Source organism: Antechinus flavipes, chromosome 3 (genome assembly GCF_016432865.1).
Source record: "Antechinus flavipes isolate AdamAnt ecotype Samford, QLD, Australia chromosome 3, AdamAnt_v2, whole genome shotgun sequence".
Lineage (NCBI taxonomy): Eukaryota > Metazoa > Chordata > Mammalia > Dasyuromorphia > Dasyuridae > Antechinus > Antechinus flavipes.
In genome coordinates, this window is record NC_067400.1 from 608,416,062 (window position 1) to 608,433,937 (window position 17,876).

A 17,876-nucleotide genomic window follows, 5' to 3' on the forward strand; every position below is an offset into this window, starting at 1 on the left:
TCTATGGAGTCTCCCTCAGCTCAACTGCTAATTACTCTCCCTCTTGGTAGAAGGACCAGAACCTTCTTGCTGCTGGGTCCCTGGAAGCCTGGAGGATAATTTGTACTTTAATAGAAAGCAACCCTAGTGATTAAAATATTAAAAGGCATGAATCTTTTCCAGGAGAGTTGGGGCGACGAGATGCTCTACGAAGTGAGATTCTCCATCCTAGTCTCGCTGCTTTCCTCCGCACACCTGATCCCTCATGGTGCCCAATGGAGGAGCTCTCTTATAATCCCTTAGGGGTACCCGCCGACTCCATCCCACTCATTCCTCCTCCCTTTCGATGCCCTATGGGGAGAGGGCACTTATGGGACACATCAGCCAAGGGCCATCCTTCCCTCCCGCTTTTTTCTGGTTCCCAGCCAGACCGGGAGTTTGGCTAATGTTATAGAGCTCATCCCCTTTGGGGTGCGTGGAAAAAGCATGCTCAAAGAGAAAAGGAACTTGGGGCTCGGGGGCAGACAAGATTTGCTTCTCTGCCCATCTTAGATCAGAGCCCCATCATTTAATGGACTAACAACTGGGACGACGGTCACTAAAGCAAGAGCTGCGAAGAGAGCTTCCCAGGAAACCAGCTGATCTCCAAAGAGACCGATCGTCTCCCAGGAAACAAAGGGAGCTTTGGGTTCCATCAGCGTCCCCTGCATCGGCCCGAGCAGCCCACAACCCTGACGCCCTGGCTGGTATCAAGTGCCCCAAAGGAAGGAAACAGAAAATTCTATAATGTGGAAATAGTTGAACCAAACACTTTTGTTTATTTTAGGTAATGCGTCTATACACTGTACATTCAGTCACTGGTATATAAGCAGAGCTATTTTCATACATATTCTCATAGAGGCATTTATTTTACAATATTATCTGTTTCAAGGGGGAGGGGGGAAAGGACCAACAAGGTACACAGCGAGATAGATAAATATGCCAAGCTTTTTTCTTCTTTTTTTTTCTTTTTTTTTAAAATCAGGCATTTATAAACAAGAAAGCATACATTAATTACATAAAAATAGTTCTCGAATAGTAGAGTAAGTCATAATATTGTCATTAGCAGCAGCATAGGAGAAAACAGGAGAACAGAAATGTGCTGAAATGCTCTTGGCTATTATAAATGTAGATTTTTTTTTCCTCAATTGAAAAAAAATGTCATTTATGACTTCTGACAAACAAAAATACCTCCCTCAAAAACATGTGGACTTTTTTTTTGGGGGGGGGGAGAAGAGAATTTAACCTTTAATAATAAAATATTTTACCATGAAAATAAGGACCCAAAACATAAGATGGAAAATGTTAACCCACACTGAAAACTTGCCAAAAGTGTTTTCCAACTCCCCCCCCCAACAGACAAGCAAAGAATTCTTTTTCTTTGTTAAAAACACAACTCAGAAAACAAGACAACTATCAAGTAAGAAAGTTTCTGAAAAAAGTAACCACCATATACACTTATAATACAACAGTGTAAAATGAAAAAAAAAAGTATTTACATGTTGAATTTTTTTTTTGTTTTTTGTTTTTTGTTTTTTTACATATTGGCTAGTTTTGTATGAAAAGCAGAATATTATGTGTACTAGTTAGCTGCTCCATAGATATGAATGTTATTGCTGTTGGTTTTTTTCCCTTCGTTAAGTCTTCTTTCAGTATAGAAACAATGAGTAATTAAACTGAATATACAATTATCTAGGTAATATATTTAAGTATAGGGAGAGTCAACAGCCTACAAGACACCTCTTCTCCCTTCTTCTTAAAGAAAAAGTAAGCTGCAGCTGCAATAATGGGGTAAAACCACGAGCAGTTCTGTCTCTAAAGGACCTCGTTTCTGCTGCAGTAGAAAAATGCTTCATACACAGAAATCACACAGGGAGCCAATTCCCTCCTCCTCTTCCTCCCTCTTCCCTTTCCCTCTTCCTCCTCCTCCTCTTCCTCCAAGGCTGCCATGGAAGCAGGAGTTAGCTGCTCCTACAAGGCCTAGGATTAGAAACATGTATTTTTAAGCAGCTACAAAACCTGGAAAAGAGCCTTCTCATTTGGGGTTGTGAGCGGCTCGTGCCCAAACACATGCGAGTCAGTTCCAAGTGATTCTACTATTATCAAACAAAGTAACGAAGGTGGGGAGGGTGGGGTCCGATCACAAGCCCCCCCATTTTGGGGTTGTGCACGCTGAGGGGGAAAAAAAACCGAAGCGACGTCAATTGACCGAAAAACAACCTAACAACGAGCTGCTGGTGAGGAGAATTTGTTCCCATAGTTTGTTCACATCATTCTGTATCATCTGTGAAATAAGACTGAATTCCATTCATCAACAACTTGAATTTGAAAAGGTTTTGCATGGGGCTGCCTACGCCAACATGGGGGGGAAAGGGAAGAGGGGAAAAAATCAACGTTTCCTAGCTCTGGTATGAACTGATCATCAGGAAACCAGCGCAGCTGCATTTCGTGGGCAGCCTATACCCAGCAGAATTAGCGTGAACGTTCTCAAGGGGAAAATTTGGCCTTCAACAAAATCTGATGTCGAGTAACTCAATACTGTCAGGATCGTCGGGGGGGTGTGATCTAACCCCATTCTCTTTGGGACAAGTTACTGCAAAATGTTCAGATCTCACTGATTTTCCTTTTTTTTTCTGAAAAACAAGGCTGGGGTAAATTAGGGGTTGGGATGGAGGGGGCGGGAACATGCACTTTCTGGCAGAAAATGAAGGGGGGAGATGTTGGGGAGATCTAGTTCCCCCCCCCCAATGAGGCGAGGCTCATTCTCACCTGGAAGTGAATCCACTGCCGGGTAAGGAGGATCACCTGCTCGCACCTGAGTCTAGAACGCCGAGCCAAGGCCCCAGCCTCCCTCCCTGAGCACATCGGCTTCGGGCCCACGGGAAAGCCTTTTGTTCTCTGTGTAATTTCTCGACTTGGCAACCTAGCACAGCAACACAGATACGCGAACACACCTAAAAGCGCTGCTAAAACTCAATCACTACTTTCCCTTCAAGAAATAGCTGAAAAAGTACAGATCTGGAAACACCTAAGCCTGAAACAGTATTCTGCATATTGCATAACAAAATAAACCCTTTACACAAATCAGTAATAATGCCCATTAATGAATATACATATGGCAGAGATTTTAAAATTCCATGCATATGAATTTTTAATAACTGTAAAAGAAAAACATACAAAGAAGCAAAAAAAAAAAAAAAAACCCAAAACAAAAAAAAATCAATCCCCCCCAAAAAAACGATCCCACATAAAATGCTGTATCAACAATGTTCCTTTTGCATTGCACGTGAGAAGGGGCCACATTAACAGGATTAGCATCCCCAACATCAGAGAATTGGGGGGGGGAACCTGCCAATGCTCTTTTCTGCCTAATTTCTGTGGGTTTCGCCATTTGTAGCTGTTGCTTCCCCGAGCTCTAGCGATAATTTTTTTTTTTTGCACCTAACACATTAACCTCCTGTTAATGCTTACAGTCACCATGGCGGTTAGAATGGGTTCAAGCATAGAATTCCTGTAAAATCTTATTTCTTAGGTAAATAAATACTATAATTTTAGGATGGGAAGTCGCCTCCTGTCTCCTGGAAAATCACTTTCCAGCTCGGGTAGAACAAACCTATAAATTTGCACAAACAGTTGAAAGCAAATGAGATTTTCTGGAATAAATGCTTCTGAGCAAGCACTAAGTTCTTTTGATACTGGTCGATTCGAATTCTCTATACTGTCGACAGGTATTTGGGGGTTCGGAAAGGGGGGGAGTCACAAGTCGGTGTTGAGCGTACGAGACGCAGGAAGGCACACAGCGACCCCCGGGATGCAGGTTCTGCGTCAATAATCGTGTTTTCTTATGTGTCCCTTGTTCAACCAAGCACCAAAGGGAAATTTCTAAGCACTTGAGTGCTAGGGTAGGATCTGTTTGAGAACATCGGTAGGATATATTTTAAAAGTAAAAACCTCTTAACTCAAGTTGATTGGTAAGCGGGAAGAAAAAGACACAGGGAGATTTCAACAAAGTGCAGTCTAAGGATGAGTTCAAACAGACAGACAGAACACAGCCCCAAGACAAAGCGATGATGTAATGCTGCGTTTTGTTCCGGTGCAGGGGTGGGGGTCTCAGCGGACCCCAGAATTAAAGCAGCCCCCTTGGTTACTCTGAAAGGCATGGCCACGGATCATTCACAGCAGCGAAGGGAACGCCGGACGCTCGGAGGACGTGCGCAGGGACAACCTGAACGACGGGGAGATAAATACTGTCCTTTATGAGGAAGGGGGATGTAACAAAGGAGGGCGATCCAGTAAAAAAAAAAGAAAAGAAAAGAAAAAGAAAGAAAAAAAAAAGAAGTGACTGTCCTCAGAGGCTGGGCGGGCTCCCCCTCCTCCAGGGGCCATCTCTGAGCAGAGCGGCCGTGGCTGTCTGCGGACTCGGGCCGAGGACGCAGGAGCCGCGACCTCCATCTTCCATAAGGCGGGCATCTTTGCAGTTCATCTCTCTCTCCCACACACTCTTCTTCCAGCGCTGGAAAACTGGGTACTTATCACTTAAAAATAAAGACTTAAAAAACAAAAACAAAAACAAAAACTCACTCAAATCTCCCAATCAAACCACATAAAGGTCAAAGCGCGAGGGCGCCGGGCTGGCCGGCGGGCAGGGCCAGGCCGGAACCACTCGTCCAAATTGTGCATCACCAAGTGTCTGTGGGCTTTGAAAAGTTACTTATAAAAAACTTGTTCATCTCTTGGACTTTCGAGTCTCTGTCATTGTCTTAAATAGCTTATAACAAAAGTTTGCATTTCAAAGTGTTCGGCAAGCGGGGGCAACGGGGGAGCCCCATCGGCTCGCCGGCCAGTAGAAAACGTCTCCAAAAGGGCAGTTCATCAACACTCGGTGTGTTCGAGGCACAGGAAGATGTTGTGCTATACGGACGGGCAGGGGCGCGGAGCTGGTCGCCAAGTCCGCCTCCCGGTGCGGGATCGGGCCCGTGCTCCCCGTCCACGGTGGAGGGAGCGGTGTCAGGCCCGAGGCTCATGGGGCAGCTCGTTGTCCAGCTCGCTCCTGTGTCCCCCGCCGGCCTGAGGGCTGGGTTTGGGCCACAGCTGTTCCTGAAGCTCCTTCACCACCTTCTCCAAATGTTCCCGGGCCTCCCGCTCCCGCAGGAGATCAGCCCGGAGCTGCTCCCTGTCAGCCTCGGCGTGCTGAAGCTTCACCTGCAGGTCCTCGATCTGAAAGCCAAAGGAGGCAGTCAGCCAGAGTGGGGCAGGACCTCAACCCCCCAGACCCCGCAAGGACCCTCCCAGCTGTGGTTTCCGACCAGGGCCTAGCACGGACTCGTTCCTCTCTGATGCCCCAAACCTGCTCGGACCAGGCCCTCTGTCAACCGATGGCGGGCTGCACCCATGGGTGCCTGGGGTGGAGGGCAGACTTTTGCACCCAGGAGGGTAGGGGGAGTGGGCAAGCTCAGTCTTAGTTCTCTCCCACTCTCCTACATTGAAAGGAGCATCTTAGGAGGCCACAGAATAAATAGGGGAGAATTTAAGCTGCACCAAGTCTCTGGCAGACTCTCAGGAGTCTGGCACCCCCCCGCTCAGCCCTGTGCTCATGAAGCCCCAAAGCCTTTTCCAAGGTCCTGTCGCTGAACCCCCACCTGAATTGTTCCTCTAGGTGCTATTTCTCCTGAAGAAACTAAGGAGAAAGGAGGGGGAGGGCAGGAGCCCACTGAGCCCCAAACAAGGCTTGAATGAGTGACTCCCTAATCTGAGTGGGGGCTGGCTGGGCCCCAGCCTCCCCCATTTAGTCTGGCTCCCCCTTCTCAGGCCCCAAGCTCATCCCTTCCTGCACCAGAAATTCCCGCCATCTTCCAGAAAGAGCCAGGCCCGGGGGGGAGGGCAACCAGCTCGGGCCCTGGGTCTGAGTTCTGGTCTGGGCTCACCTGGGCCGAGTACTTGGCCCGCAGGCGCCCGGCCTCGCAGCCCTTGTCGCACACGCGGATCTGCCGAGCTTGCTCCAGCTCCCGCTTGAGGCGCAGGCGGCTCTCGTTCGCCTCTTTCATCTTCTTCTCGTTCTCAGCCCGCAGGCGCTCGATCTCCTTTCTCAGGTTGCGCTTTGCCTCGGTTGCCTCTCGAAGTTTCTCCTTTTTGGCCACTCTCAGGAACTCCAGCTCCTTCAGGGCACAAGGAGAAGAAGGTTAGTTTGTTTCTGGAGCCCCAGTCAACCCCATCCCTCAGTCTCCTGGCTGGCCGTGGTCCCCTCCAGGCCATTCTAGAACCCCACTGACCCCATCCCTCAGTCTCCTGGCTGGCCGTGGTCCCCTCCGGAGGTCCCGAGCACTCTGAGTTACTAGAGCCCCAGCAGGTAACCCCAACTCAGCCGATCCTACACACAAAGTCCACACCATGCCCATCTCTACCCAATTTCCTCTGAAAGGTGGTAGAGACAAGGTAGAAAAAAATACCATTTTAAATTAAATTAAAATCAATCCCCTCAAATTTCAAACTGCAGGGAACATTTTATTTTGTCTAATGCAAATCTTTCTGCACTGGTATTCCATTCATTTCTGGGAACAATACTTTTTAAAAATAAATTTTGATCCCAGTTCTTTTGAAAAAGCGTGGTTTCTGTTTCAAAAATGAGAGCTTTGCTAAGATGCAATCAAATTGCCTTGGTGATGCTCAGAAAGAAGATCGATTTCTGACCCTTCCCGGCCAGGCCCCCCAACTCTTATCTCTGTGCACCCAGGTGTGGTGGGGGAGAGAGAAGCACAGAAAGGAAAGGTGGACGGAAATAAGGAACAAGACATAACACCACGTCCACTGGAGGAAGGCGAGGCTGGAAGAACCAGACAAGGCAAAAGAAGCTGTTCTGCACAAAAATGCCCCTTCCTTATGTTTCTGCTCCATATGCAAAGTCAATGACCGCGTCCAAGGTCAGCGGAAGCTGGAGACTCAGACTAAAGGAGAGGGAAGGCTGTCCTTAGAATCTCCTGTGATTTCAAATTCACCGGCTGCTTGGGTGTGCAGTGGTAGAAGGGGAGCACAGCATATTAATACTGACATTTTGTCAAGTGAGGCTACAGAGTCATTTTTTCCCCAAAAAGCTTCTTTTTTTTTTTTTAAACAAAGCCTGGGTAATTTAATTCTCATGCCATCCATGAGGCAAACAAAACAAAACAAAATAAAAAATCATTTCATTAGCGTTTCCTCTTGAAATCACATCTTAAGCCAGACTGAAACCTAACTATCTGCCAGGGCACACTGGAAGTAAAACTAAACTCTGTGGTGATGTTAATTTTTAAAATTCTGGAACGTGAAACGCTGACAGCATTGTATTGGGCTAAAAACCATTCTACTTGTTAAACTTTCCACAGAGTTGTCAGACAATCTCTCGTTGCCGCACTGTGCTAGACAGAGGTGTTAATTTCGCAGCCTTTGGGTGGGCCACAGAGTTCTAAACACCCTAGGAAATAAAAAAAAATCCCTAAGTGCTAAATGTTCTCAGACTTTGTTTACAATTTTTTTTGGTACACCCACACCCAAATAGCACTCCAGCTCTTAATATCACCAAGGCTGCTCGTCTCATTAGGCAACCTCGCAGCCTCGTATTCCGGAGAGTTTCTAGAGCATCCTTCCCTCCGGACCACTGCTTGTTTGTGTCCAAAAGAAGGAGAAAAACCCAAATGAATTAAATATGATGGGCGTGGGTAATGGGGCCCGGCGATCCCCACAAAAACAGGTAAGATATACCTGGACTCTGACTTGCTGACCACTGTTAAACTGGTAGTTCTGTTCATGGGGAGGGGCGAGTTTGGGGGGTCGGGTACAAATTCAGAAAGGGGAGAGATTAAGAGAAAGAGGCTCCGTGAGTTTGTCTGGAAAGGGACCAAGGCCCAGTGCAATGGTAAATGGTTGGTAGGTTTGGGGGGGGGCAAAGAAAAGGGGGATGATACAATGAAAATATCTGTGGGCAGAAGAAAACACATTTGTGGGGAGGGGGCTCGATGCCCCCAGTCACTCTGAGGTGCTTTTGCTCAGGACTGTTTCTCTTTCTACAGGAAACGGCCAGAACCGGGGAGCCGGTCATCGCCTGCACTGATTTTGTCAAAGATTTAGAGAAAGGAACCGTTTGCTGTGCGTGCAGCAGGCCTGGGAGCCAGGCCTCCCTTGTTGGCGGGTGTGTGAGTGTACCCACTTTTGGCAAACGCGCGCAGTCAGAGTGTGAAATTGTCTCTGGTGCAGCTGCTCCTCGCTCCCCGCACTAAAAATAGCCCCGGCCTCATTAGAACAGAAAAACACCCCGGCTTCATTAGAGAGAAGCTGGCCGGCCCGACGCCTGCAGCAGGGTCCCTGTGCCCCTCAGAGGGCAGCTGGCCGGGGCCCCGGGCCGGGCTCCTCCCTGGGCGAGGCTCCTCCCTAGGCTGGGCACTCCTCAGACCAATGTCCTCCCCAGGCCGGGCTCCTCCCCAGGCCGGGATCCTTCTCTGGCCGGGCTCCTCCCTAGGCTGAACACCCTCCTCAGGCCGGGCTCCTCCCAGGCCAGGATCCTTCTCTGGCCAGGCTCCTCCCCAAGCTGAACACCCTCCTCAGGCCAGGCTCCTCCCCAAGCTGGGCTCCTCCCCAGGCCAGGCTCCTCCCCAAGCCGGGTACTCCTCAGGCCGGCTCCCCTCCCCGGGGCAGTGCCCCCCTGCCCTCACCTGGTGCAGGCTGCGCTTGGCCTGCAAGGCCGCATTCAGCTTCTCCTCCTGTTTCACTCTCATTTTCACGACTTCATGAAGGAATTTTTCTTTGGCTTCCTTGGTGTCCAGACCGCTCTCCAGGGCCTGCCTCAGGTGCTCCAGCTCAGCCTCCAGCCCGTTACTGTGAGCCTCGGCGTGGGCCGCGGCCTCGAAGGAAGCGCTGACCGCGCCGGCGCCGGGGGCCTGCATGCCCGGGGAGCTCATGTCCTTGGCCGAGCTGGACGAGGTGAAGGATGGAGACGAGAGCGACGACAAGGAGGAAGTGACTGAAAAGGGAGAGATCGGACACGGGCGTCAGAGGCCGGCTTCCACTGGGCCGCTCCCTCCTCGGACCCTGACCCTCCTGGGCGCCGTGCACAAGCCTCGGGCTGGCACACTCACACACCCCCTCGCACACATATTTGCACACTCACACACGTGTGCACAAGCACTCATGCACACACACACACACTCACACAGGCCCTCACACTCATGCACACACACACACTCATACACATTCACACACACCCACACACACTCACACAGGCCTCACACTCATGCACACACACACACTCATACACATTCACACACACCCACACACACTCACACAGGCCCTCACACTCATGCACACACACACACTCATACACATTCACACACCCACACACACTCACACAGGCCCTCACACTCACACCTTCACACACACTCACTCCCCCTCGCACACGTATTTGCACACTCACACTCTCTTGCTCGCCCTCGAGCGGGACGCCCCCTTTTTCCAGGAGGAAGAGCCAAACGCCGGCTCCCACTTACATTCCTCTCTGCTCTCCACCTCCACGTCTGCCTCGGAATCCTTCTCGTCCTCGGGGCCGGCGGCCGGGACCATGGGGTCGGGCACGCCGGGGGTCTCCATGGGCAGCTTCCTTTTCCGGGGCTGCAGGGAGCTGGTGATGGGCTCGGGGGCCCGGGACACAATGGTGGTGCAGGGGGGGCTGCTCACAATCTTCTGCTGAGTGGGGGGGGCTAATGCCACATTGGGAGCCACAGCATTCTCGAAACTCTTGTAAGAATAAAAACTGCAGAAAGGTGGAGAGAGCATGAGCCGGGGGCTGCTGCGAGAACCGCCCGACACAGCAAACAGAACATTTGATTAAAACAAGCATTCCTGGGAAAACAGAACCCTACCTAACACTAACTCCTCCACCCAACAGAGACGGGGCCGGTCGGCCCGGGGCCGTCGGGCTTTGACCCGGAACAGAGCAGCCCCATGACCCCTCAGTAGCCCAGGGGACCCCGAGACCTTCTGTCACAGAGGGACAGCTTCGAAGGAGCTTCTCGTACGGACTGAGGGGGGGCAGGTGTGGGCCCACATTTGATGAGTCTGACTCAGTGGGAGAGTCCGCTGTCTCCGAGAGTCTCCCCCCAAATGCCCCCAACGCTAGGACTTGTGGGGTCTGTGCCCAGGCTTTTAAGAAGCACGTCCTCGGTGGGGCTGATGCCAAAAACTGCCCCGGTTTCCTCACCCCACCACGCGGACCAGCTGCCCCCTTTCTGATGACTTGTTTGTTTACAAAAACAGATTAGCTTCGAGCCCCCAAATTTGAAATGATCAATTTTTTCTGCCTTCAATGAGGAAAAAAAATTACAACTTCAAAATGTCATTAAAAAAATCACAGGCCAAAGACCTCTCCATCAGAAGGGACTGGAAGGAGCGGCGTGACCCCCGGCCCAGAGGGGGCCGAGGCCGGGGCCGAGCTCCACGAGTCCCGCCTCCCGCGTCCCCCTGTAGAGATCTTCCTGCGAGCCCCCAGCCCCTGGACCCCCCTCCAGCTCAGGGGAGCCTCACCTGTCTCGGATCAGTGCAGGAAGGTGTGTGGAAAGATCTTTCTCGTTGGAAGAAACAGCGGGGGACCAAGGCCGGAAAGCTGACAGGCGCTGCCGGGGATGCATGCAGCCGAGGCTCTGTTAACAAACGCAAGGGACTGGTGAGAGGATGCGGTGGAGGGAGTGCTCCTGAACAGACAGGCCACGAGGGCCTGGGGCTCGGGACCTCGGCCTGCAAGGCCCAAACGAGACCCTCCACAACTGCTGGTGGGGATTCCGCTGCCAGATTTCATCAGGGACCGCGAAAGCCCCAAGGAGCCCGTTCCCTAAAGAACACGGACTCGGGGGCCGTCAGTGGCCCTTCCACATTTCCCACGGACAGTTATCAAGAACCACGTCTCTCGTGGCCCGAGCAGGGCCGAACCCTCTCCTCCAAAGCTGGACCACGGACACAGCCTGAATTCAGAAAGCAAAAACAGGATTTTTAAAATTACCTTATTGGATGAGCCGGCCAACCGTAACCAGCTGGACTGCTTGTCCTTCTCCGAAGAAGGAGGGGATTGTGTAGAGAAATCATCTGTTTTGGGCTTGATGACTGTAGGGGGTTCAGAAGGGACCTGAAGACAAGAAGAGAGAGAGTGAGTTAGAGAAGACGCGTCCAGCGGGTCACGGCCCCAAGAACCCCGAGCCCCGTCTCATGGTCCAAAGGAGCTGCTCTGCTGGGGGACGGCCGCTTCCTCTCCCCCTGAAATTCGGACCCCAGAACCGGCTGCCCTCCCCCATCACAGCCAGAGCTACCGAGAGGAAAGACTCCGAAAAATGCCTAAAAAGGAAGCCGAGGTTATGGCTCCAGTTTGTGCTGAGCTGCAAAAATCAGTCTGCCTGCGCGGTGCGTAAAAAGGTAAAAGTGAGGCCATTTCTAGGCTGGAAAAAGCCTTCCAACGAGAACACAGCCGACTCTGTTGTTGCTTTGTGGTGGTTGTCATGGGATGACTTCACTGCATCCCAGCTGCGCTGGGCCGGGGGAAAGTGCCAGAATCCCGCTTCGCCTTTTCCACCAGGGCCTCGGCCCGGACCCACGATCCCACCCGTGACAAAGTCCCCGGGCACCCAAAGTGGTTTTTCTTTATCGTCCCTAAGGAGAAAGATCTCTGCAGCCCGAGCGAGTCTGCAATGGACATCTGAAGGAGAAACCCTGGTCCCTGCTGAGGTCTTTACTATTCTGGGGAATTCAAGCTACAGCTCCCTTCCCCATCTGGCAAGATGATACTGGGAACGAGCCGGAGGGTCCGGAGCCCAGTGATAGTGGGAACGAGCTGGAGGGTCCGGAGCCCAAAGATACTGGGAACGAGCCGGAGGGTCCGGAGCCCAATGATACTGGGAACGAGCCGGAGGGTCCGGAGCCCAGTGATACTGGGAACGAGCCGGAGGGTCCGGAGCCCAAAGATACTGGGAACGAGCCGGAGGGTCCGGAGCCCAATGACACTGGGAACGAGCCGGAGGGTCCGGAGCCCAAAGATAGTGGGAACGAGCTGGAGGGTCCGGAGCCCAAGATACTGGGAACGAGCCGAGGGTCCGGAGCCCAGTGATACTGGGAACGAGCCGGAGGGTCCGGAGCCCAAAGATACTGGGAACGAGCCGGAGGGTCCGGAGCCCAATGATAGTGGGAACGAGCTGGAGGGTCCGGAGCCCAATGATAGTGGGAACGAGCCGGAGGGTCCGGAGCCCAGAGATACTGGGAATGAGCCGGAGGGTCCGGAGCCCAAAGATACTGGGAACGAGCCGGAGGGTCTGGAGCCCACTGCTTCCTTACTCAAGATGGGGGGGGGGGCGGTCCAGTGTGGAAACATGATTCACTGTTTTAATCCTTCTGCTCCTCTCATAAAGCAAAGTCCCGAACCCCTGGGACGGCCGGGTCATCCCGCTCTGAGGGCCGAGCTGGGGGTGGGGGAGATCCCTCATCCTCCCAGACGTGCGACGGGACCTGAGGTCCGGTTCCGTCCGAGCGGGGTCTGCAGCTGGTGATCCCCTTGACTGATCTGGAGTGGATTCTGAAGGGGCTCTGGAGGGGCAAATGGGGCCCTGAGAACGAGTGGCTGAGCTCCCGCCACAAAGCCCCCCACGGGTGTGCAGGCCGGGGCTCCGTGTCAGGGACAGGGAATCTCTCCAATTCCGCCCCCAGCCCAGACAGGGGCTCGGAACGGGCTCTTCTCTCCTGCAGATACGGCCCGGGCGGAGGCAATGAGCGCATCCAGAAGGTATTTGGGAAGCATGTAAGGAGCCTGGGCTGACCATCAGGGAGCCGGAGCAGGGAAGGGCCAGGAAGGGAGGCCGAGAGGCTGGAATGGACAAGGCAACAACAGGTGGTGAGCCTCAGGCCCCAGAGCCCGGGCCGCCCCTCACTCAGCGCCGGGAGGGACATTCTGTTCAGACGGAGGCTGCGGGGCCGCGGGACGGACCCAGCCTGGACCGGGCCTGGACTCCGGGTCCGATACAAAAACGAGCCCCTTGGGGGGAAGGGGAGGACAGGGTCCAGGGGATGTCACAAGATAAAGGGGGAAAGTTCCTGGTTCGTTCCCTCTCCACTTTTCTTTTTAGGAGCACCAGGCCAAGTGAAGAGGATGCTGTGTTTAAATGACTGGGGGGCGTCTGTAATGGGCAGCCAGGCAGGCCCCCCAGATCTCTCCTACTTCCCCCACATCTGAGACCCTCCCCTGAAGCGGCCAAGGGAGGGAGAGCCTCTTGTCACTGCGGAGGAGAAAGGCGGGGGGCTGCAGTGGGCCTCAGAAGCTGCTCCCCCGGCCCCAATGGTGTTTGCTGCAAGAAGCCTGACCTGCAGGGAAAGTCTGGGGGGCACAAAGACTCAGGACTCCGAACTTACAGACCCGAGCCCCCTCCCTCGGCCTTCTGGCTAGTTCTGAAGGGCAGTGCTGAAGGTGGGAGCCCAGGCCCACATAGGGACACGAGCTGCTCTCGCACGTTCGCCGACCCCCGTTTCAGCAGGAGTGCGGGGCTGTCCGAAAGGCGGGGGTCAGTGGGCTCCGGGACCGGGAGCTCCACCAAAGAACGGCGCAGAGCGGAGACCCCCGGACCCCCTGGGAGCAGCGATCAGCCTGCCCCGGAACCCGCCCCGAAGGCCGGGCCGTCCACAAAACAAGCCGAGGCAAGCAGGACGGGTTGTGCCAAGCTCTGCGAGTTCCTGTCTTCCAGGGGAAATCTGTCTGGGCTCTAAAGGCCGCCAAGAGGGGACTGAATCCGTGTGCTTCCCCCTCAGCACCTCCTTCTGCCCTGCTGGGCAACTTGCTCAGGTTGGAGCACTGGAGCCGGGGTCCGCGGGCTGCTTGTCCCCTTTACATCCCTCTGGGCCCTGCTAGCCCTTGTTTCTGCTGCCCAGTGGGAGGGGGACCCCCGGGCTCACAGCCCCGGGGGGAGGGGGAGCCAGCAATGCCCCGGGGGGAGGGGGAGCCTGCGATGGGGGGGAGGGGGAGAAGCTCTGTCTAGACTCTGAGCCCAGCACAAACAGGCGCCCGCCTTGGTCACCGTTCACTCAGAGAACTTGCGGGGGACGATGGAAACTGGATGTTCCCCAGGATGTTGGGGCTGCAGTCCCGGGGCGGGGGGACTGGCCCTGGGCCGGGCGGAGGGGGCTGGGGCTCAGGCAGGCTCTGGGCAGGGGCTGTGGCCCAGAGGTTTTGTCCAGACCAGAGACAACTGCTTCTAGGCCCCCAAAGCCAGACTGGGGGGGGGAGCAGAAGCTGTGTGGGCACTTGGCAAAGACCAATGGTAATGGGGGCAGCAGGTGGAGGGGAAGGGGCCGTGCTAAGGGCTGGGAAGGCCTCTGCAAAGCCTGAGAGAGGGGACCCCAGGGCCGGCGACTGCCCCGGACCCGGGAGCCCTGGTGCGGACGTGCTGGCTCGGCTGGCCGGCGGCGCTCCCCCTCTCGGGCCGCAGGTGACTCTGCTGTCAGAAGGCCCAGAGGACGGAGCTCCGGGTCCCAGCTCTGGGTGGGTCTCGTTCCCTTGGAGACATTCTGGGGGAGGGTCACCCCCTCCTTATGCTGCAGGTGAGGGCAGAGGGGAGTGCAGCCGCCAAGGCCCCGCTTAAAGGGGCTCAGCCATCCCACACACAAGGGGCGGGTCGGTACCGCTCACGGCGAGACCCGATTGGTGCAGGGGAGTTAGTCAGCGCCCCCTCCCCATAAAGCCATCTGGCACCTGCCCCCGACCCCAGCGAGGGAATGAGGAGCTTTCCCTCGCTCCTCCATCATCTTTACACTCACAATTCATTATTCAAACAGTTCCTTTAGAGCTGGTAAATACAAAGAGTTTAGGGTCGGTTACACCATGAAAAGGGTGGAGCTTCCTGTCTGTGCAGATACTGAAACGGGGCGAGAAAATTAAGCCAAGTTCTCACCAAGAGAAAAACCGCAAGCCCAGGCGCCCGTCTGATATCGATTTTGAGAAACCTCAAAGAGAGACTTTAGGGGCTAAAAAGTGTCAGACACATTGAAGGCTCGGAGGCAGGGGAAGCAGGAGCCGTAAACAAGGTGACTCACAATCCAAAGGCGCACCTGAAGACCCCACAGCTGCTCGGGGCGGGGGCCGCGGGGCCAGAAGGCCAGGCCCTTCCTCTTCCCATTCGGGGTCTGAGACGGGTGCCGACGTCCGCCCCCGGGCACAAAGCTGGGCGACCTCCCCTGCCCCAGGAGCCCCCGCCCCTCTCACTGACGGGGAGGCTGGAGAAAGGCCCCCTGGGAGACTTCCACCCGGACCCCCTGGTTTCCATCGATCTTCAGACTCTCCTGGCCGGCCGTGGATCCATCAGCTGTGACCGGTCCCTTCACCCTGCGGTTCCCCTCCGTGTCTGGACCCAGCACCCCGACGTGAGCTCGGGATGGCCTGGCCCGAGTCTCAGCCGGCTCCAATCTCAGAGACGCACACCCCGGCTCCCCGGACTGGCAGCGCTGCCATTGCTGACCTCCGAGGCTCCCCCCGGGGCAAGGCTCCCAAGGCCTCCAGGCCGGTCACTGCTTCCCTCTCACATCGAACAAAATCTAATTCTGAGAGATCGGGGACCAAGCGGGGAGGGCAGGCCCAACAACTTGCCTGGCTAACTCGCCGACCATTTTGGGGTGGGGGAACTCTACTAAGGGACCTGCTAATGCTGAGGAACATCGGATGCTAAGGGCCCCAGACCACCCCAGTGCTTACAGCCTAGCTAAGACTGCCCAGAAAATGAACTCAATGGAAACTAAGAGTCTCCACCCCACATATTAAAGGCAGGCCATTTACCATCTTGCACACTTTTTTTCCCAACCCAACACGCTCAGCTGAGCCAAACCATCCCACAAAGGCATCTGGTCTTACAACGTCCCACTCAGAGACGGCATTGGCCGGACCCACCGAGGGACGGCCACTGACCGGAAGGCCGCTACCAAACCCTATCACACCCCAAGTCGGGTTCGGAGTGCCAGGGGAAGTCTGGCTCCTGAGGGCTGGCTGATGAAAATAAATCAAATTATGTCAAAGGAAACCTGAGAAGTTGAGAAACCTCAATAAGAAATCAATAACCCAGATCCCAGCAGGCACTGCTCCACTTCCAGACCCCTGGCAGGACCACGAAGTTGGGCCCGCTCCCTCCAGCTCGCATGTTAAGGCCCAGTGGTGACCAATAAAGCAGCGAGTTTATAGAGAACCGAGCTTTTATGGGGCCTGGAGAACAATATTTAGTCTGAGTTGGCCTGACAGGAAGAAATGACTTGTCTTGATTAAGTAAAGCTATTTGGAGAATTATACTGTAGAGCTAAGGCTACTTTCTCCTCCACAAAACTCAGACATTAGCAATACCTAGATTTTAGGCTATACTTAGTCTTACTCCTAAGGCTGGTGGGATGGACACTAGGCCCGAGGTAGACCCCGAGGGCCTCTTTTGCCCAGGCAGTGAGTATACACATGGCTGGGGAGACTAGCTACCCACAATCATTTCCCCCACCGATCAACAGCTCTGCAGTGGGAAGCTCGGTGTAAAATCTGCTGATGTTTCCAAATCTGGCCCTTGAAATATGAAGGAAGAAGAGAAAGAGAAGAAGGAGAAGGAGAAAGAGGAAGGGGGGAAGGGAGAGAAGGAGAGAAAGGAGAGGGAGAGGGAAAGGGAGAGGGAAAGGGAGGGAGAGGGAGAAGGAAAAAGAGGAAGGGGGGAAGGGAGGGAAGGAGAGAAAGGAGAGGGAGAAGGAAAAAGAGGAAGGGGGGAAGGGAGAGAAGGAGAGAAAGGAGAGGGAGAAGGAAAAAGAGGAAGGGGGGAAGGGAGGGAAGGAGAGAAAGGAGAGGGAGAGGGAAAGGGAGGGAGAGGGAGAAGGAAAAAGAGGAAGGGGGGAAGGGAGGGAAGGAGAGAAAGGAGAGGGAGAAGGAAAGGAAGAGGGAAAGGGAGGGAGAGGATCTATCCCGAGAACACACCCTGCATCATCTCCCCGGGAGCCAGGCTCTCCCCCAGTGGCTCTCCCGGGGCTAACTTGGGCAGATCCGGAGCAGTGCCATCTCCCCACCAGGGTCAGTTAGGGATGTTACATAACACCCCCCCTCCACACTGGGGCCACTGCAGAAAGTCTGCTCAACTGGGAACAAAATGTTCCTTCTGCTGAAAAGTCTTCAGTCGCCTCGATGGCTCCTGCCAGCCGCGCTCACGTGCGAGCACCCTTTCCTGCGAAGCTTGCTCCGCATCCAGAAGGGACGCAGCGGGCCGACGCTGGGCACAATCACGCCAGCCCTGCCTCTCCTTTCCTCTGATTTCCTATCACTCTTCGAGGAAAGATTTCTTTCTGTTCTGCTGTCTTAATAAAAAAGGGGGGTGGGATGGGGGTAGGGAAAGGAACAAATGTTCAAGGAAGCTGGCTGGTTGCCATCCCGCGGCCGGGCTTACGCCAGCTCATCCTCGCCAACAGTGGAACGAGATCAAAAAACTTTCAGCCTAATTTCCTAACAGTTTGTTCCAGTTGCTATCATCAGAAACTGACCCTGTTGCTTAGTTTTAATTTTGCTATAAGAAAAAAAAGTAAACAATTTGGTTTTTAAAATGCTCACTGCAGAGGGCCTGAATATAAGGCGTGCGGGAAGGCCGCCCCTGGGGGGGCAGGCCGGCAGGAGCGGCTCCGTGCACCCCGTGGGCCGGCACAGCCTGGACTTGGGGGAGATACCCTAAATCGACCCGCCGGGATGGGCTGGGCTCAACCTGCACCTTTCAGTCGGTGACGCTGGTGGTGCCTCCGAGTCCGTTCTGCTGAGATGAGAGAGTGATGGTGGAAGGTTAAGGGGGGAGTGGAAAAGCGGGAACCTTCTCACT

General features: G+C 54.2%; 1 protein-coding gene across 3 annotated transcripts in view; it reads right to left on the minus strand.

Moving 5' to 3' along the window:
• Positions 1 to 758: 758 nt before the first annotated feature.
• The window catches only part of SKI (SKI proto-oncogene), a 123,657-nt gene continuing 106,539 nt past the window's right edge, over positions 759 to 17,876 (minus strand). Inside the window, exons 2-7 of one of the 3 annotated variants that reach the window (XM_051988777.1) lie at positions 11,036 to 11,158; positions 10,564 to 10,679; positions 9,531 to 9,793; positions 8,700 to 9,007; positions 5,943 to 6,173; positions 759 to 5,235 (exon numbers count right to left, since the gene is read on the minus strand). In XM_051988777.1, the coding sequence (XP_051844737.1) occupies positions 5,026 to 5,235; positions 5,943 to 6,173; positions 8,700 to 9,007; positions 9,531 to 9,793; positions 10,564 to 10,679; positions 11,036 to 11,158 (1,251 nt within the window). In that variant the 3' untranslated portion in view covers positions 759 to 5,025. Of the gene's footprint in view, positions 5,236 to 5,942; positions 6,174 to 8,699; positions 9,008 to 9,530; positions 9,830 to 10,563; positions 10,680 to 11,035; positions 11,159 to 17,876 lie in introns of all 3 variants that reach the window. The other 2 variants (XM_051988776.1, XM_051988775.1) reach the window with 2 other exon arrangements.